The 21,446-nt window shown below is 39.0% G+C and overlaps 1 protein-coding gene across 1 annotated transcript in view; it reads left to right on the top strand.

Annotated features, from left to right (window-relative positions):
- Positions 1 to 21,446, top strand: part of FRAS1 (Fraser extracellular matrix complex subunit 1) — a 425,706-nt gene that overhangs the window by 145,056 nt on the left and 259,204 nt on the right. Inside the window, exons 3-4 of the mRNA XM_049632097.1 lie at positions 9,084 to 9,191; positions 17,106 to 17,198. Coding sequence (XP_049488054.1) covers positions 9,084 to 9,191; positions 17,106 to 17,198 — 201 coding nt within the window. The remainder of the gene's footprint in view (positions 1 to 9,083; positions 9,192 to 17,105; positions 17,199 to 21,446) is intronic.

Below are 21,446 nucleotides of genomic sequence, written 5' to 3' on the forward strand. Positions count from 1 at the left end.
GCTACAGGAAAAAAGAGGGGTTGAGGATATGCAGCAGAACTTCAAATGGTACGTGCAGTGTTGGCATGCTGGAACATGGCAGTATCAGGCAGGTGAGCCTGGCATTCAGTCAGAAATAGAGGGGCTATTTCAGAGTAAAGGTCTTGACTGAGACCTAAGTCTAGAAGGCAGGATTTCAGATAGTGCATATTGAAAATGGCCATTGCAGGAGCAAGACTTTTATTGGGCAGCATGGGGAGTGAAGTGCTATTGTCTATATATTTGGCTTTTCAGCAATTACATCACAAAATGGCTAGTGATTATCCAAATTTGAGAATGTCCATCCATCCATCCATCCATCCATCCATTAACTCAGTCAAAAACGTTGTAAGTGCCTATTATGTTTTAGGCACTATGGGAACACAAAGCTATCTATATATAAAGAAATTGTCTCTACTCTTGGGAAGGGAGGGAACAACAAATTATAAAACAAATGATAATGATCTAGTGGGAGAGGAAGACAAAATAAATAATATTAATACGAGATATAATGGAATAGCAGTAATTTAATTTCATGTGCAAATATTTTGAATGCGTATTTTTTTCCTTCATTTTCCTTAGGAGTGTGAAATGAAATGTGTAAGAGCTGAATTGTTAGAGGGAAAAATGTGATTATAAGCTTAAGCTATACCAGGGTCTCCCTAGTATCTGACTTACTTAAAGTGGAAATATGAGGCAGACTTTTTATTCATTATAGAACTTTTTCTGCAGGTAACATCTCTAGAAATTTATGAGGGTTATTTTGTCATTGGATGTTCTTGGGCTGTCCTTTCACTGTAACAGAATTGTGTTAGAATAAATAGAAAGCTGTGCGTAAAAAATAGAAGAGTTACAGAGCTAAGACTGTGTTTCCATTGCTTCAGAATTTGGAAATAAAGCACATTTACTGGGCATTTAATTTTATTCTACATTTTGAAGAGATTCTTTTTTTTTTTTTTTTTTTTTTTGGTATACTCTTCTAGGAGTGTAGTTTCCACAGCACTCTCTAGTGGAATATTTTGTAAACATTTAAGCTATGGGAAAGTTAACTCCTCCTTATCTTGGAAACTGGAGATTCCAGGAGGATTTTCTAAAGCTCTAAATGTTACAACTACTCTCTGTAGCAGAAAATACCATCATCAACTGGTTAAGGTTGTGACAGGTGACCAAACTCATATCTAACATTTAGTAAGTGCTTCCTATGTATCAGCCACTGTGCTAACATGTATATTAATTAGGGGCACTGTGCTAACATGTATATTAATTTAGGGGCTCAGTCAATTAAGTGTCTGACTCTTGATTTCGGCTCAGGTCATTATCTCATGGTTCATGGGATCAATCCCCATGTCAGGCTCTGAGCTGACAACACAAAGTCTGCTTTGGGATTCTCTCTTTTCTTCTCTCTCCCCCCCCCCCCCCCAAATAAATAAATAAACTTTAAAAAAAGTATATTAATTTATTTCATCTTTACTCTCACTCTTTAGTTCTGTCTTATCTGTATTATATGTTAGGAAATGGACACTCAGAAAAGCTAAGAGATTTGTCCGAAGATCCCACAGCTAGGGAGCAATTGAGTTGGTATTTGAACCCACCTTTACCCACTCTACTATCCTGATATTGCTGCTTGAGTTAATGTGGTGTATGACCTTGTGTTCACAGACCAAGGCTGTGGGTACAGAAGTGGGTATGGTTGGAAAAATAAAAGCTTCAGAATCTAATAGACACTTGTTCAAATATAGGTACCATCACTTATAAGCTTTGGTAATATTACCTAACTCCTATGAACCTTGGTTTCCTCATCTGTAAAGTGGGGATGATGATATCTATCTCACAATATTTCAGGGAGAAATATAAAAGATCTGAATGTGTCTCAGGGGTCTGGAATCCAGAAAGTGCCATTTTTCTCCTTCTTCTTTTCTGGGCAAAACAGACCTGGGAGGAATAAGTCTTGCATTGTGAAAGTAGGGGAAGTTTTGGGAACATGGAGCAGGGAAATATTACCTTAGTCAAGGAGGCAGGGAGGTCCTCCCTGAGGAAGTAATATTTCAACTGAGATCTGGAGGACATGATGATGGAAGTTAGATTAAAAGGGGGTAGGAATATGCTTTGCAGGCATGGGGAATATTTTAGGCAGATAAGTCACTTAACCCCACAGTCCTTTCCTCTGAAGATTTGCAGCACTGCCCTCTTGTGCCTCATTTTGGCTTGTAGAGTGAGAGATGGAAGTAAGCGTGATTTGAACTGGTAAGACTGCTATACAATAGAAGGCATTCTATTGTTATTGATATTATATGACAATAGTAGAGCATGGAAGAAAAGGGTGGGTTTGAATCCAGATCTATTCATGACTTATGTGCTGTGGACAATTCCTTCAGTCTTTTGACACCCTATTCCCTCCTCTATAAAATATAAGGTAGTGATACTTTGTTCACAAGTTGCTGGGAGGACCAATAGGCTAGCGTGTGTATGGGGGACTCACGGAAATACTGGCACATGGCAGGAACTTGTTCCCTTTCCTTCCCCTGCCCCTGCCTGTGCTACCACACTACCCTAAGGAAACATATGTACAGGAACTTGATGTTAACTTGGCATGCTGTTCAGCGACTCTTGTCAGCCAGTTGAACAAAGACATTTTCAGTTATGTGTAGCAGCTGTCTTTTCATCTGTGATTCATGCTGTTGTTTCTGTATCCAAACTGATTTTCTTATAGCTGGTGCCTTTGAGTTTATCATTTTAAGACAGCTGGAGGAAGACATCAGGTACAAGCTAGTCTCTCCAGGATGCAGTAATGGGAAACTACTTAGGTCCTTGGTGTGGAAAACAACAAACTCCATAAGGGGGCCTTATATGAAGCAAGCTTTTGAAATAGGTCTCAGACAGGAAGTGGTCTGCCATTTTCTCTCTCATTTGGCATTTGCTCCTCCTGAAAGAAGAGAATTTAATGTAAAGATAAGGACTCCTATCTTTCCTTAACAATATGTGTCTTCTGCTCCTTTTTATTTGAGGCTGGATAAGGAGCTTTACATGAACTTTAAAATGAGACTGAATGAAAAAGGTATTGTTTATCTAAGCTGTCTGAGGAAGGGCACTTGGGGAGAAGAATTGAACTCTAAAATAACCTTATGAAAGTTATTGATTCGTTTCTTTATGGTTCCTTGACAAACAAGAACATTATTTCCGTGCCTGAACTGGAGCTGGGTCAACGAAACTTTTTTTATGGATTATCTTTTCTGAAAACTAGACTTGTCAGAAAATAAACCTCCAGAAATGAAGATATGAGACCCAGTTGAATATTGTGGCCTTCTCTTGAGTTGAAGGACAAGTAGGAAACACAATTAATTTTTAAAAATCTTACTGAGTGCAAGAAGGTTTGGGAATAACTCAAGAAGTTTAGATAAATGGCTCCCTGTTAAATATGTGATAGGTACTTTGATTTAACTCCACCTCCCACATGCCAGTTCAATGCCCAGATCCTATTTACCTATGGTTGGCAGAAAAAGGAATACAACATATTTGTTGTTGTTGTTCTTCTACCTTATATTTTAAAGGTGATTTTAAAGGATCATGTAAGTTTCATCTACTATGTGCAGATACTGTTCTAGACATTAGGGACACAGAAGTGAACAAAACAAACAAAATTCCTGATCTTTTAGGGTTATGTTCTAGTGGGAAAAGGAAAGACCATTAGTAAACAACTGTATAATATGATGTTAAGTGGTGACTACGAGGAAGAAAACCAAGTAAAGGAATAGATAGGTGCAAAATACTATCTGAGGAGGTGGTATTTGAGCAGCCACTTGAATGAAATGAAAGAATAAGTCATGGTGATGTTTGGGGGGAAAGAGCACCCCAAACAGAGAGAGTGGCACATTCTAAGGCCCTGAGCTGGGAACATACTTGGTAGTTTCAGGAATAGCAAAGAAAACCAGTATAGCTAGAGCCAGGTAAAAAAGGTTTCAGAGAGAGGGTAGAAAATGAAATCAGGGAGAGAAATAAGTTACCACTTCAACTTTTTAAGGAGGAGAAAAGCATGATCTGGTGCCATCAAGTTATGACAATCCTATCCTGAACCATCTTCATTCAAGATCCCCACTTTGGAGCCTGGTTTGCTCCAAGTTACAAGCTACCTTGTTCCCCAGAAGGTGCTTGGAGAGACTGTTAGCACCCACTTCCTCCAATGTGATTCCAACAGCTTTCATTTGTCAGTCCCAAACTTGTACCCTCACCATGCAATCTCCAGCTAGGTCTTCCCATTTGACTCAAGGAAGCTTTGGGTCTCCCAAGGGCTAAACATAAGGACAGAAGACTCAGTAATTCTTGATGCCAAGAAGATTTATCAAAATAGGAAAAGAAACTCATAAAAGCGAGAGTGTTGTATCATCTTCCAGAATATGAGTGTATAGGGACCTGATGCCCAAGCTGCCTATAGCTATCCTACCACCCAGAGAAGCCAGGGGTCCTGGTCCATGTCTCCCCACCTGAGAGTTTCTCATCAGCTCTGTATCCCAGCATTGAGTCACCTAAAGATGGCTTCGAGAAGCTGAGGTTTTTGTGAAACTATTTTATTTAAAGAAATATTTTATTGAATAAATGGGAAATATACATGCCTATTATACTGGTCAAGCTTTTCTAGAAAATTTTAATATGCTAAAAAAATCACATAAATTATATATTTTTGTTACTGAAAAAAATAGAAACTGTAGATAGGATAAAGGGGAAAAAACCCAAAAAGTTACCTACAGTCCATACTGGAGAATGACCATCCTTCACTTACTACCTTATATAATTCCATATTTTGTTTCCATGCACATAAGTATATTTTTTATTATAAAAATGGCATTATATTCTACATATTATTTTGTAACTTGAAAGCACAGCTTTGGGTGAGCTTTATTTCTTTTTTCTCGTTTTTGGTCTAAGAAACCAAGGGAATTTAAAATGAGACGAATTAATAATTAAAATAGGGTTATTATACTATTCAAATTGAAGAAAATTTATGTTGACAGTTGATATAACTGCTCTTACAGAATACTGTAAATAATTTCCCCCCAGAAATTTTAGTACTGATGAGGGATATATTCACTGTATATTTTTAGCATGAATCAAATGTTCAATAAATACTTAACCAAGTGAAATAATTTATTTTTCTTGAATTACTTGGCTATCACTTTAAGATATTTGTAGATGGAGACACCGTATTATCTATAAGAGAATTTGATTCATATATTATTAAAATATTATAAACTCATTAGCAGATTATATTTCGATAGCTTTTTAGGTTTGTCATAATCTAACACCTTAATCTATATTCTAGGGAAAAACTATTTTAAGACTTCTTTTGCAGAGTGTGTTAGATTGCAAGAAAGGATTATAAAGCAACAGAATTGCAACAGTAACATGGAAAATCTGTAAAACTTACTTTACAATGTTATTTCTTTGGACTTTATAGCTTTATCCAAAGTTTTAGCTATTGAGGAACTCTCCTATCCCTACCTTCATAAAGCAATTTTATGGAACCGTAGAAATTGATTCGTAAAGTTTTAGACCTGAAAAATATATGGCTATCTATCCAGGCATTGGTCAAGTGCTCATTTTATTTTAAATTAGCCATAAATTACTTACTCTATTAGGACATCAATATAAGGAAGTTTTTGATAAGTCCGATGGCCAGATGAAGAAAAATTTTTTCAAACATGGTTTGATTCCAGTGAAGTAATAGCCATCAACATTATGGGGATTTTGTAGTGCTGTCACTTAAACATTGTTTTATCAAGATCTTGCATTCTAACTGGGATATCTCAATTTTCAGGGAGAGATGCTTTCTTGAGGGCTAACAAGTACTCAGGATTGTTCATTAACTAATTCATCCAGCACTTGGGAACCATGCTTGGTGAAGAGGATATATAGAGGAATAAAATGAGATCTCCTTCTTTAAAGAGTGATAGTCTGATAGGAAGACAGATTCATAAACACATTCAGGAAGGCCTCTTGGGCCCAGATAAATTTAACTTTGAATTAACATAAGGAAAAAATTATGCTTCTATGAGTGAAAGTAAAATATTCCATGTTTTTAGAGGATCCTATTTAAAGTTCAGTAAGCCAAGTGCAGTGACTGAGAGCTGCTAACAAGTATAATGGACTGTTTCGGAGTCTGGGGCCTCTGAGACAACAATTGACATGCAGAGAAGAAGTTGACCCCTGGCGTAAGAATGCCAGGCCTAGAGAGAGTGAAGGTGACTGTGCCTTAGAGCCGTACTGAGCTGAAGGGAGTCCATGGAGGTGGTAATGCCATCCCATATCTGCATGAAAGGAAGACATGGATTCCTGGTTATGTCAGCTCAGCGACACAGGGACTTTTCCAATTTCCTAAGTAGTCTTGAAAATCAATGTGTGGATTCATTCTTCCCTTCTCCTGCAATGTCCTGAATCCTTTCAGTCCTAGGGTCCTAATTAAATAATAATTTCAGTCTGCTTTACCTGTGTGGCCTGATGTGGGAAGATGGGGAAGTCAGGTACTTATGGGACTGTTTTCACTCTGAGAAAAGAAAATGTTTAGGAGATGCTTGCTAAATGATCATGACATCTTAGAAAGCATTTGGATTAAAAATATATTACATTCAATAGGCCCTCAGTAAATTCTAGACACTGTTCGGATCTCTTTAAATACATCATCCCATTTGATCCTTTCAACACCCTTATGAGTTAAGTACTTTATCATTACTACTTTACAGATAAGAAATTCTAGGCACAGACACCTTAACTTGATAACAGACTCACTGTTCTTTTTGGTTTTTTAATGTTTATTTATTTATTTTGAGAGAGAGAGAGAGAGAGAGATAGAGAGAGAGAGAGAGAGAGAGAGAGAGAGAGAGAACCCCAAGCAAGCTCCATGCCATCAGCACAGAGCCTGATATGGGGCTCAAATTCACAAACTTTGAGATCTTGACCTGAGCCAAAATCAAGAGTCAGCGGGTGAACCAACTGAGCCACCCAGGCGCCCCCATGACAGACTCACTGTTGTGAATGGTGACACCAGGGTTCAAATCCAGGCAGCTTGACTCCTGACCCTGAGTATTTAGATCTCTTAGAGTTTTGTGGATTTGAGCAAATTACTCAATCTCTCATGTCTTGTTTCCTCATTCGTAAAGTGGGAATAGTCCTAATAATAGTGCCAGCACTACAGAGTTGTCACACATGTCAGTGCTTTTCAGAGAAGTGTGCACTTACTTCCCTCTCTGCTGGGCCCAGCCCTCTAGAATGATGGCAGAGGTCAGGAAAGCAAACTAGGCCACCCACCTCCAGTACTACAAATGCCTCCTCTATCAGTGTTTCTTGCTCCCAAAGTCATGCATAAGTCAGCATAAGATAATAGTCAATAAATGGTGGCCATTGGCTTTGTGAAGTTGTCGTTTTTATCCTATACCTTGAAACTGATATTGCATTCTCGAAATCAGCAAGGGATATATATTACATCGTTTACATTACAGGGAATGAAACCTGTTTTTCCTTGCCTACTTGTCATTGCTCTTTCGCTTAAGAGGAGACTGTAGTTGGCACAGTATTGTCAATTTCAGAGGCATGTGCTATAACAATAAAAGAAAAAAAACAAAGAAAGAAATTCAGAGGTATTCCAAATCAGGTTCTAGTACTCATTTGCTTTGGCTCAGAGTTTTTGTGAATTAGCCACTGGGAATGTTACCTTACCTCGGATATATTTTGTGTTTCTTAAATGACTTTGGGTTTGAAGCACATTTCCAAGACCATTTCTCGGTGTGAAAGAATGACCTCATTTGTGCTTGGAAATGTTGTGCACCTCCATGTAAATCTGTGCTAGCACTGGTATGGCAGACATGGTCTTCCAGAGAAACAGAGCCAAAAGGAGACATATGTGTATCTTTAAATATATATGTGTATATATATATATATATATATATATATATATATATATGGGTTTGGTTTTTTTTTTCCATGGAATTGGCTCATGCAGTTGTGAGGACTGACAAGTCCAAAATCTGTAGGGCAGGCCAGAAGGCTGGAAATTAAGGCAAGATTTGAAGTTGCAGTCACGAGTCTGAAATTTTGAAATTTGTAGGGCAGACTGGTAGCCTGGAAACTCGGGCAGAATTCCATGTTTTACTGTTGAGGTTGAATTCCTTCCTCTCCAGGAAACGTCAATTTTTGCTCTAAAGACCTTCAACTGATTGGATGAGGCTTATCATGTTATTGAAGGTAATCTCCTTTACTTAATCAACTGAGTGTAAATGTTAATTACATCTACAGAATATCTTAGCAACATGTAGGCGGTGTCTGACCAAAGAACAAGACACTACAGCCTAACCAAGTTGACATGTAACATTAACTATCCCACTTGGTCTCCGCTTTTTTGTGGGGAAGTCCCAGCTCATCCCGGTTCAAGTCAAAGGCCCTCATGTTCATAATCCATAATAATTTGTGAGAATCTTATGGATTGTGCTCATATGCATGCTTCTTTTGTACCCCAGTATGTTTAGTGTACATCTGGGCATACAATAGTTACTCAATATGTTGGTTGATCTGCTTCAAAAATATTGAACTACTTACCCAAGTCCTTGTGCTGTGAGCATTAGAATATGCAGTATGCAAGAGACAGAAAGTGAAGTCTAAGGTGCTGATGTTATCTACTGGCAAATCCTGCTTTTAGGATGCTGGTTACTCCCAGTCCAAGTGTCATTTTCCTTTAAACATGCTCCGATGGTTCCTGTTAGTTAACAACAAAGAGAAACTTCAAGTCAGGGAGCAGCGTGTCCTCCTGAGGTTTCAGGCCAATCGATGTTTTTCACTCTGGGTATCGACAGCTCTCTGCCGCATGCCCTTGTTTTTGGCTACGTGGGCTGACTGTGGTGAAATGGATTATACTGCTTTTATTGCCTCTCAGGGTTTAATCAGTGCCCAGCAAGCACTGTGTGTGCCTGTGACTTTCTGTTGCTTTTTAATTGTTTAGGCTGTGGGGCTGTTGATGGTGCTGCTTCGCTGTGCTCATACCTTGACTGATCAGTTTTTAACTGAAAGCTTATGCTTCCTTGCAGGATGCCACAACTTGGAAGCCTGATTCATGCCAGAACTGCCGTTGCCATGGCAACATCGTTATCTGCAAACCTGCTGTTTGCAGAAACCCTCAGTGTGCCTTTGAAAAGGTATGTCATCCTAATTGTATCCTCAATGAACAGGTAAAGTCAGAGAAGGTTAGGGTTTCTGCATCTTTTCAGTTGTTTGTTTCTGACATCTATCCCAATCTCTAACTGGAAGCCTTACGAAATTCAGAAGAGAATTTTAACATCACATCTAAGAATATCTTAATTTCTGTTTATTGAGAATTTACTCTGGACCAGGCACTCAGTGAAAGGTTTACAAACGTTATCCCATTTAATATCATGTGGGGCAAGTATCTTTATCCCCACTTTACAGATGAGGATATGAAGCCTGGAGATTTTAAGCAACCTAACCATGATTATGCAGTTAATCATCTGCTGCCCAGAGAGTTCCCTGGGGCTGACCAGTGCCAAAGCTGTTGATAATCACCACAACATTTACAAGCCATTGAATGGACTGAAAGTCATCATTGACTTCTTGAAGATGATTTTCCAAAAATACTATTTGTTCTCCCACTGACATTATTGTGCTGCCATTGAGCTCACTAAGACCTTTGACTTGAGAAATCTCCTGGTTGACCAAGTATATGAGAGATATTTCCTCCTTTCCCCTTTGTTAAAAATTTTCAGTTTTTTTCTGACACATCTATTCTGTTAGAATATTTTTTCCAGGTGCTGACTCTTTTCTTTTTAAAGTGAATCTATTAAAAAAAAGCTTAAGCTTCAAATTTGAACATTTGAAACTTTGTGGAGAAGACTAAATTTTTTTCTTTAAAAAGCATTCTGTCAATTTCACAGGTACAGTTTATTTTTCTCTTTCTCTCCCCCCCCCCATAATAATGAATCTTGAGACTTTATGCCATCTAGCGCTAATATGTTTCTGTTTGTTTCTAACGTTGGAGGGAAGGTTCTTTCTACCTTTCAGTGTAGCCCTCAATTTCTTCATGGGTTTATTTCTGAGAAGCTGGGTGTACATCCAGTGTTGGTAAATTTAATAATCTTTTGTTGTAAATATGGGGCTTTCTATTTTATGGAGCCAATACTCCTAAAAGATCTCTACTTTGCTGCTTAGCATGTTATGTCAGAATCTGAGCTGGTCATATAAAGGCCATGAAGATACACCCTCTTCTGCTGCACGTGAACAGCTGTGGTATCCTGTAAGAAGCCTGGAATGAAATGTTGGAAGATATTGATCATATTGCTGAAAATTAAATGTGTTCTGTACCAGGGCTCAGCAGATGAAATCTGGCCTGCCATTTGTTTTTGTATGACCTACAACAAAAGAACACTTTTTACATTTTTAAAAGGTTGGAAAAAGATAAACAACAATATTTCATGGTATAAAAATTATATGGACTTAAATTTTAATGTCCATAAACAAAATTTTGTTGAAACACAGGCATACTCATTTGTTTATGTGTTATCTGTGGCTGCTTTTATAGCACAAGGACAAAGTTGTGTAGTTGTGACATAGACCAAATGTGGCCCTCAAAGGCTAAAATATTTATTATCTGGCCCTTTACAGAAAATAAGTTTCTGACTTCTGTTCTATACCAAACATGATGTTGTCCCTTCCCAATTTGCTTTTCTAATTTTTCTCATCTCAGTAAATGTCAACTCCTTTCTCCCAGTTGCTCAGGCCAGAACACTTAGCATCATCCTTGACCTCCCCACCACCTTCTACATCTCACATCCAGTGCATTAGCAACTCCCCAGCTTTCTTCATAAAACCGTAGATCCCAAATGTAATTTCCCTGCTCTTAGCTCTGGTTCTACCTATTATCATTTTTTTTGTCTGTATTCTCACTCTAGCCTCTTGTTTCACTGTTTCTGGATCTGCTTCTTCACTGTAATCTTGATTTAGCAACCAGCGTTATCCTATTAAAAATTAAGCTATATCATGTTGGTTCTCTCCTTAAACTCCTCCAATGGCTTCCAATGGCTTCTTTTCTCACTTAGAGTAACTGCTCACAGTGTCCTGTAAAGTACTACTGTACCGCTTTAATTAATCTACTGTTTTCTTCCTTGCTTACCCTGCTCCAGGCACCAAGCCTGCTTGGTGTTCCTGGATATGTCAGGCACACTTTCGACATTTGGGCCTTTGTACTGCTTTTCCTGATGAAATTGTTCATTCTCTGGAGATATATATATATGTCAATCACTTGATTCTTTACCTCCTTTACCTCCTTTAAGTCTTGCACTAATGTCATTCTATTTAAAATTGCAAATCTCGGGGCACCTGAGTGGCTCAGTTGGTTAAGCATCCAAATCTTGATTTTGGCTCATGTCATAATCTCTTGGTTTGTGAGTTTGGCCCCATGCTGGGCTCTGTGCTGACAGCATGGAGCCTGCTTGGGATTTTCTGTCCTTCTTTCCCTTCCCCACTCCCTCTCTCTCTTAAATTAATAAATAAATAAAACTTGAAAAAAATTGCAAATCTCTACCCCACCACACATTTCCTATTCCTCCTCCATGCTTTATTTTTCTTCTTGGCACAAATATCTGACATACTATATATTTTACTGATACTTCTTGTTTACTGTCTCTTTTATTCACTGTATATCCTCAGCACCTACAATAGCACCTGACACATGGTAGGCACTCAATAAATATTTTTTGACCGATTGGATGAATGAATGAGAGATCAGGCTAGAGAGTTGGTAAGTTCGAGGTTATGGAAAGCCTTGTACTATGCTGTACTATGGAGCTTGGGGTTCTATTTTTAAGATAATAGATTACTAATGAAGATTTCAGACATGTGGGTATAATTTCCAGCTTTTAAGAAAGATCTCTTTGGTTTTTCTAAGATAATGCATAGAAACGAGGAGATCAATTCAGAGGCCATGAGAATAATCTAGATGAAGGGATGAGCACCTGAATCAGGGCGCCAGTAGTGTAGGGCTCAAGAGGAAAGGGCAGGTTCAAGAACATTTAGGGGATAACTAGGCAGAACTAAATGAAGTTAGAAGAGTGAGGGAAAGGAAAAGGAGATATGACTCCCATATTTATGGTTTGATGATTTGTTAGCTGAGCCACTGACTGATATTGAAAATATGTGATAATGAGGACAAGCATTCTGTCTGGGAGGAAATGATGATTTCACTTTAGGGAACGTTGAGTTTGAAATGTCCATGGAGAAGCCAGGTGGGCATGTCAAAAAGGGAGCCCATAGATGAGTCTAAAGCTTAGAGGAGAAGGCAAGGTTGGAAATATTGTGTGGGTATTATTAGCATATAGTCAGTAGTGTAAACCTTTAGATTTAATGAGCTCATATAAAGAGATTTTGTGAAGAAAGAGTGTAAGATCAAGGATGCAATTTGGGGAGCACAGTCATTTACAAGGAGGTAAACATAAAAGAGGGATCTTAGGAAGATTAAAGAGACGTGGTCAAAGAGGTAAGAGGTAAGAAGTGGCCAGAGAAGGGAGCAGTATGATGATAGCCAGGAGAGTAGAGAGTTTCCAGAAGGAGTTTGTATCAACAGTGTTAATCACAGGCCACCTGGAAGATGGTGTCAGTAGAGTGGTGGGAGAGGAAGCTATATCACAGAAGTTTGAGGGAATAGAAAGTAGGGAAAGGAAGCCAAGTAAAGGCTGCTCTTGCAGGGAGCTTTGCTGAGACTAGAAGGAGAGAAATGGGGCATTAGGCAGACACCAGTCATTTGTGAAGCTTCTTTGAACCTCTCATCCCTAACCATTGAGCCTTCCTGTGTTGCTGCTTTTCTTATAGCTCTTAAGTAGACTGCAAATGCCTATTTACTTGTTTGCTTCCTCCTCCAGACTCTTAGCTTCTTGAGAGCAAAAACCATGTCTTCTTCATGATTGCAGCCCATCGAACAGCACAGTGTACGACGCTTCGTCAATACTTGCAGAATGACCAAACAAGAGAAGGGAGAGGGTTTTGTTTTTGTTTTCATTTTTGATATTAGCATGATACAGACATGATCATGCTAGGAGGAAAAAGGGTGGTGACCTAGAAGAGAGAGAGAAGCTGATGATATGAGAGATGGGGTAGGGAGGACAGACAGAATGAATGAATTAGAAGGAGTGGTTTTTAGGAAGCAGAGTGTGTGGGATCCAGAGGTTGGGGTAGGGAGGCCAACCTCATTCTCTAAAACTGGAAAGAAAGAGACATGGACAGATACAGATATAGTTAGATTTGTAAGTAAAAAAAGGGACAGGAAACTGAAGTAGTTCATATCTAATCTGACTTTGTGAAGATTTTGAGATTTGGTTGGGAGCAGAAAGAGAGTGGATGTTAGGAGCTGTCACTGAGGAGAGAAAGGGACTGACCAAGGTTGAGGTAAAGTATGTGTGCGTGATATTAAGGGCCCATGGAGCACGACACCAGGAACCTGTGCGGGTACCAAGCTGCATAATGGGATAATTTTCTCATCAATGTTTACTAGCCAGGTATAACGGAAGAAATGACAAATTGTGGAATAGATCCTGGGTTAGGCTTTTCCATATCAATGGAGAGAAAGAAAAAATATACAGTAAGGATTGGGCATTGAGGCTAACATGAATAGGAAAATGAGGCCATTTGGGAGCTGAATGACTTCGAGGGAAAAAAGTGTCGTTCTGCTGAAAGACGTGAGATGGTGGGAGTGAGGGTGAGAGAGAGATAAAGTCCAGAAGGTTCAGATTCAGAGAGTTGAAGATTTCTCTTATAGAATAATTTGGAGTGTAGATAGGTCCCAAGGTCAACCATGACCATGGGGGGGACTCAAGTGAAGCGGAGAGGAGGATTGTTTGAATTGAAGTGGTTAAGAATGTACAAGGATAGAATGCCAGTTTCATGGACATTGAAGTTGTCCAGAATTATATCTAGACATAGTGTAGAAAAGAAACTGCGACCTCGGAGCCAAGTCTTTAGTGAGTGAGTATGAAAGAGTGATCAGAAAATTGGTGAATGATAGTAATAAAAAGAATGACATAATTGAAGACTGCGAAACTCTAAGGAGTTTCCTTCTGTGTAAAATGAGAGGGTTGGACCAAATGATCCAACCATAAGAAATTTCCTACTCCAGGATCATGGGAGTATATCATAGAGCACTTGGGTTCTTTATTTTAAGTAATGAAATAGATTATGGAGTGATAGAACTACAAGAGTCCTTTGGAATTCATTTAGTCAGACTTTCTCATTTTATAGACAAAGAAACAGACCTGTAGGGGTTTAGTCGCTTGCTCAAAGACATAGAGCTAGCAAGTGGTCCAGCCATGACAATACCTTAGGCCCTGACTGATGACCGAATATAATTTCTACTCTACCATGTTGTTTTTAAGTTTTCCTTTGTGTTTCTCAGCAATATGTGTTGTTATTCAAATCTGCTGTGGTATACTTACATTAGTTCACGGCACAGGTTAATGAATCACCATTGTACCCTAAGTTATTATTATTAATAAATAACTTTTATTACTCTCATCTTTTAAAAATGTTTAAAAGTCCTTTTACAATTTGTTTTACTCGTGGATTGACTGGAAATAATTTATTGTCAATGGAAATTCTGACACATGTTTCTTCTTTTTCTGTCAATTTATCTATCTATCTATCTATCTATCTATCCATCCATCCTATCCATACGTAACAGATTCTATATCCAGTTCCTATATCTATCTAGAATAGCTAGCTGGAGAGCTAGCTACCTAGGAATAAGGAGAAAGACAGAGACAGAAAAATATTGAGAAAAAGAGAACAGAGGTATTTAGAACCTTAATTATTTAACCCAGTCCTGTGGGGACCAATCCTCTCCTCAGGATTTCTGGAGAATATATATGTATAGAGGAGGGCAATACCATGCAAGGGAACACCATATTACATGTGGGGTTTTGGCTGCAAACCTCAATGCAGCTAATAATACTATTTACCTAATTAAGTTGTGAGAATTATATATTGTGTATATACAAACATAATACATATGTACACATACACACACACATATATGTATATGTATATGCACATACATGTATATGCTTACAAGAGTACCTGGCTATTCTAAGTACTCAGTTAAGTGTTAGCTATCTTTACCAAATGATCATCATAATTATTGTTGGTTGATTTTTGTAGATCCTATGCAAGTAATCTTGCCCAGAAACCCTAGCAATTTTCACTGATGTCTCTTACGCATACAGTTACTTCCCACTGTTCCTCAATGCAAACCCTAGGTTTATGTGTTCCATGCAGCTCACAGCTCACAGGGCTATGCAAGGTTACATGGTCACGAAGCAAGAACTCTGTCTCTCCTTCTCTAAGCGCCCACATGCAAAATCTTTTGCTCTTCCTTTAGACCCAATCACCTCTTTTATGTTCTACCACAAGTTCAATAGTTAGACTCAAGCTGGGGCCCCCCACTGATGTTCACAAATAAATAATATTATATTTATGAAATGAGTTTTGAGGGCCAATCTGAAAAATCAGTTTTTATAGAAAACAAAACTAATTTGGGTGCATAAAATGGTCCTTGATTTTATCTGCCTTTCTTCCTTGCTCCCTGCTTCCATGTTAGAATATAAACAACACTTGGATTACCTTATTTTCTATCTGTGTGAAATTCTTAATGCAAATTAAGCTAATATGTTTTCTACAGTTTACTGTGAAAATCAGACAAGTGTAGTTTCCTTTTGGGTTCAGAGAGCACTTTTTTGAAAAGTCACTAATGTTGCATAGTATGAATAATTTTATAAAACCCCATATTGTATATTTTATCTCTTGTCAAGCAAATAGGAGGCATTTGGTGATCACTGTTGCTAGATAAAATTGTATTTATCTGTCTTGTGGATTAACAGTGGTAAAATCTTAGTCCCATTTCTCACCCACTCTTGTGGATGTAGTTACATAAAATTAGAATTCTCTTGTAGGTACATTTTTTTAAATGGAAGAAACCTCAAATATCAAAGAAACATTAATACACACACATGCATGCATACACACACACACACACACACACACACATTTTCATTCTACTGGATGAATTCTTTGTAGACTTTTATTCTGTGGACAAGCTGTGATTTCCTGGCTAATGCAGGCTCTCTTACCATTTTTGGTCAAAATCACTCATTGCCCAGTCTGTCACTTCTTTAAGACTTGTTGAAATGCTAAGATTTCTAAGTGGAAAAGCAAGATGAGTCAGAGGATCACTGGGCCCCAAAGACAAACATATGCTCTTTGCTCCACAGTTTTAATAACGCTTGGATAGATGGAGTCTTCACAGTGGCAAATGGATGGTTAGTTAACATGACAACTTCCCAGGAGATCCCGGGATATCACGTGGTAGCCCGTTCCTTTGATAGTATCGCATCTCGATAGGAAACACTATTCGAATTACAGTAGCCCTGAAAAACAATGTAGATCTTTATTGGAGTCCAGGAACTCTAGCTGGCTCTCTGCAGTACACGTGATACCTTCACAACAATGCTGTTTCCTCTCTCAGCTTTGTCAGTCCCCCGCCCCATGTGCCTTGCTACTCTGTTCAGTAAAAGTGAACATCAGAACTTCATCCCCCTCCCCACCCCCCACCAGCTGCAGCAGGCCTCCACAGGTAGCTAGAAGACCTGCCAGTTCTGTGGCCACCGCACCCCCACCCTCATCCCAAGTCTTCTCTTCTCAGCAGAGGGAAACAAACTTTTCAGGGAGATACAGCTCTTCTCTCACCCCAACTTCTTTTCTTATGTGACACTCAGATGGAACATTTCTAGCGAATAAAATTCTCCACTTCATTACATGTGAAGAGGTGTAGACAATTTTCAAGGAAATTGCTTTCACAGGAGGGTTCGTTTTAACTTTGAGAAAAGCTCATCTTGACAGAGAGAATCCTTTTTGTCAGTTTATTTGGTTTATCCTGTCTGTTGTCACCCATGGAAACTCATGAAATTTAGTGTATCTGAGATGACTTGGGGTCCCATGAGCCACTGTGAGTGTGTTTCCTGCTGCTGTTTTACACTGAGCTGTTTTTAAACGCTCAGGGAGAAGTACTTCAAATAGCTGCCAACCAGTGCTGCCCTGAGTGTGTGTTGAGGACTTCCGGATCTTGCCATCATGAAAAGAAAATCTATGCGGTAAGTGTTTTCTGACCTATGGTTGATTCTATGCCTGTAGATCATTGACAAGGGAAAGCTGAATGCTGAACTTGTGTTGACAAGAGAGGTTTTTTTCTTTGCCTGGGCTGTGGAGGACCTGAGGCCCATTTGACTTTCCATAGGCATTTGGGTTTCTTGAATAAAATTAAAATGGTTCTACTAATTTCATAGGTCCTACGTAAATATTTGTAGATGGAATTTGTGTCTATAAAGCGTAGTTCGACAATGTTGATTGAAGAAGTTGTGATGCTGAATAATGAAGTTACCACCTTGTCTCTGTATCACATATATTGTTTCCCTTTGATAATTACAAACAACCCTCAGTGAGTGAATAGGGCAGATCTTATTACTCCTGTATTGTAGATGAAAAAGTTGAATTGTGAAGAGCTTAAGGTTCTTGCCCAATGTCTTGTTACTAATAAGTGGTATAACCTGACCTAGAACCTGGGTTTTCTTACTCCTAATTCAAGGCTCTTTCAATTACAGTAAGGTTTCTACACTTCAGCACTATTGACATTTTAGGCTTTGTGGTGGGGCCGACCTATGCCTTGTGGGATATTTAGCAGCATTCCTGATTTTTACCCACTATATAGACGCTGGAAGCACCCCTAAGTCCTGACAACCAGACGTGTCTGCAAGCATGGACAAATTTCTCCTAAGGGACAAAATGCTCACCTACCCCCATTTAGAACCACAATACTAGAAATCAATCCTAAAGTTCTTTTCATTCCAGATCCTTTAGGATTAATTTATAGACATTAAGTACTGATTAAAAAGTACAATTGCAAGGTTTCTTATAGGACTTATGAAAATGGAATGGATACAGTTCATCTTTACTTACACCTAAACGTTACCCTGAGGCAGTAGGTGATGTTGAATGTGGTAGAAAGAGGCTCTTTGCTTTTAATCCTCATCTTCCACCTGATACAAACCCCTCCCCAAGTTAATGCCTCTGCCCATTCAGGTTAGTGGGATTTGATATACCCACTCTAGGCTGCTATTCAGAGTGTGTACCTAAAACTCGGTGAGCATAGTGTACTTTCCCCGTGGGACAGGATCATCTCCCTTGAGCCACTGTCTCCTAATTACCTGAGGAAGCCACTCTTTCAGTTCTGCACAATGTGTTGCTGAAAGACACCCAAGCCGGATCTATGCTGGGAATGTCTTCATACCACATATCACCCTTTGCTGCTCAATTCAGTCTGCATTATGTGGAGTGGTGTAAACCTTGCTGCTGAAGGGGGCCCCTGTGAAATGGAAAGTGCTGCAGAGCATAATGGTGGTGGAAGTAATGCCAGGTCATAATGATTTGAATAGGTGTGTGGTTCAAGGTCAAAAGCACCAAGCTGAATCTCACAAATGAAGGAGCACCTAGTATCCAAAACAAGGTCAGGGGACAATCAGACGTCTCAAGTGAGTGAGGATACTAGGGACATGGAAAATCAGAATTCAATAAATCTTTGTAGTTTAATGACATTTATCACTTGTTCTCTTGTGTTATATTTTTGCACATGCACAATCTTCTTATCTTGGTTTAAGATGCTTGAGAACATTGACAGTATTTTCTGCATCTTTGTAGTGATCTTCCTTGCTTCCCACCTAACCAGGCACTTAACGCTAAACTTTTCCCAGAGTGGGTGCTCAGTAAACATCAATGCAGGATTCAAACAATGAACAAATTCCTTCTCCAACTTATCAATCTCCTTGCCCCAATGGCATGCTGGTCATTGACCAACGGCCTATGTGGCTGGGTGGTTCTAGGACCACCTATCTGCTGATGGATTAGTTAAGAAATGAAATCCTCTTGTCCTCCAGCTTTCTCTGGAAGAGTTCAGAAAGCCCTCCTTCTTCCCCCATCCCCCTACCCCATTCTGCTGTATTACATCACATGGAAAGCTCTAAACTGGGTAAGAACATATCCATGTGTCGTTTTCCCATATGCAACTTTCAAAACGTACTCCTCAGAAAATGTTATATTTCTGGTACTTGATGTAAGTGAGAAAAAGCTGAATTTCAGGAACTCTATTTTGAAGGAAAAAAATCTCTAGTGGTCTACTTCTTCAAATAGAGATAGAATAATGATTTTTTTAAGCGGAGACAAAAAAAATTTCCTAATTTTAGTCTTAATAAGGTTAAAATGATCATGTTTCTTGCTTTTCTGCCCTTCCTTCCTCTCACTTTTTTCACTTCCCCTAGATTCTTGCCAAAGCCTTTTTAATATTATTTGTTTTCTTCTGTGGGTTAAATACTTGTCTGGGTTTGCTCCAACTCTCACCTTGTTGCTTGTATCACTAGGTGTTTTCCTGAATCTTTGAGGGTTTTGGGTTTTTTTTGTTTGTTTGTTTGTTTTTGACCCTTTCTGTTTGCTTAGGAAGCAGTCCAGAGCACTCCTTTCTCATGGAACAGCAATAATATTCTCTTTAGCCTCTGGCTTGCATCCCATAGGGCAGGTCATGGAGATGCGCTCCCTGTAGCTACAAAATAGCCCGGTATTTTAAGAACTTTAGAATGGTGATCCACGGTGAAAGCTTTCTCCTAAGAGAGGGCTTTACAAGAGTCTGTAGGATAGAGTGAATGTGGCAGGAGGGGAATTAGTTGAAGTGGTACTGTCTCAAGAGAACAGGGTTGAAGCAAAGGAAAGTCAAGGATGGGTCCAGCCCAGGGCAGCATGAGGAGGCCACCCTTTAATGAAACAGCCTGGCCTCACTAGAGGACCACCTTTGTTTGCAGGGTAAACAGCTTATTACACAACCAGCCTTCTAACAAGTCAGGACAAGTCCCGACATCTTCCCTGGAGTGAGGAAAACACATGAGCCATTTGGCTGACTCCAGGTTATTTGAGAGTCTTACACGGGCTTATTACAGCCAGCATTTGGGGGACTATTTCATCCATGACCTCCCGAAAGCTATCCCTTCAAATTAGTGTTTGGATCTCTGCCCAGCCTTGCCAACCATTCAGGGAGACAAGCCTGAAATATGTTTTCCTAAAAAGCGTTGGAATGCTTTTCCCTATTCTTTGCCCCACAAATTAGCTTGTGAAAGGGAGGGAAGAGGACCATTAATCCTCTCTCTTTCCCTTTTTTACTAATTGAATCCCATCACTAGATAATGTCAGGTCTGAGAAGATAGTGTGTGGAGATTCACCGAAAAAGAAAAGTGGTGATGCCCTAGTGCCCACATTCGATTGAATAGAGGAGAGAGGTCTGCTCGCCTTGCCGTCTGTGACACTAACAGTACTAATTTATGTGTGTGAAGGAAGAAATGAATATTGAATTCCGCAGCCTTGTTCTCTTCAAAGTAGAGGATGTAATTATAATATGCACTGAACATTCCCAGTAGTTAGTATTCTGGATCTATAACTTCATAACAGGAACAAATTATACAAAGAAAAATTATTTTATTGTTCCGTCAGTAAGCCAGGCAAATACTTTATGACCTTATCTTTCCTTTGGACTTATGTCAACAGCCAGGCCAATTTATTAGTTGGCTATGCAAAAGAATATATTTAAGATGTTGTCTGCAGAATGCACTTTTGTCCCGTGTCAAAATCTCATATTTTCAAAAGGTATTAATGAGGTTAAGATGACACAGCTAAAACCAGATCTGGGGGCATTGCTTTGTGTATCTATTATTCCTTGACTTTACAAAGCTCTCTTTGCTGCCACAGTGTTTATAAAAAGTGAGGCTTTTGTAAATGGGTATAGAGAACACTAGGAAATTATATATATATATATATATATATACACACATATATATATATAATCATATAATTATAATTATATTATAATTATATTGTATTATATTATAATTATATTATAATTATATTATAATTATAATGCACATATGTATATATCAGCATGTGCCAAGCCCCTTGATCTCTAATCTGCCTCTGCTGAGGGCGGCATCACTGTTTTAGCTATAGGTGTAGGAGAGGAAAATGGAGTGGACTTATGTGACTTTTTCCCAAGAGAGATGTGGGAGTAATTTGTCTTCATCGCTCTGTGCACTTTGTTATTTTTTTTAAATGCTTATTTATTTTAAGAGAGAGCACAAGCAGGGGAGGGGCAGAGAGAGAGGGAGAGAGAATCCCAAGCAGGTTCCACACTGTCAGCCCAGAATCTGACGCAGGGCTCCAACTCAAGAGCCATAAGATCATGACCTGAGCTGAAACCAAGAGTTGGTCGTTTAACGGACTGAGCCACCCAGGCACCCCTCCCCGCCCTCCCT

This window comes from Panthera uncia, chromosome B1 (genome assembly GCF_023721935.1).
Source record: "Panthera uncia isolate 11264 chromosome B1, Puncia_PCG_1.0, whole genome shotgun sequence".
NCBI lineage: Eukaryota > Metazoa > Chordata > Mammalia > Carnivora > Felidae > Panthera > Panthera uncia.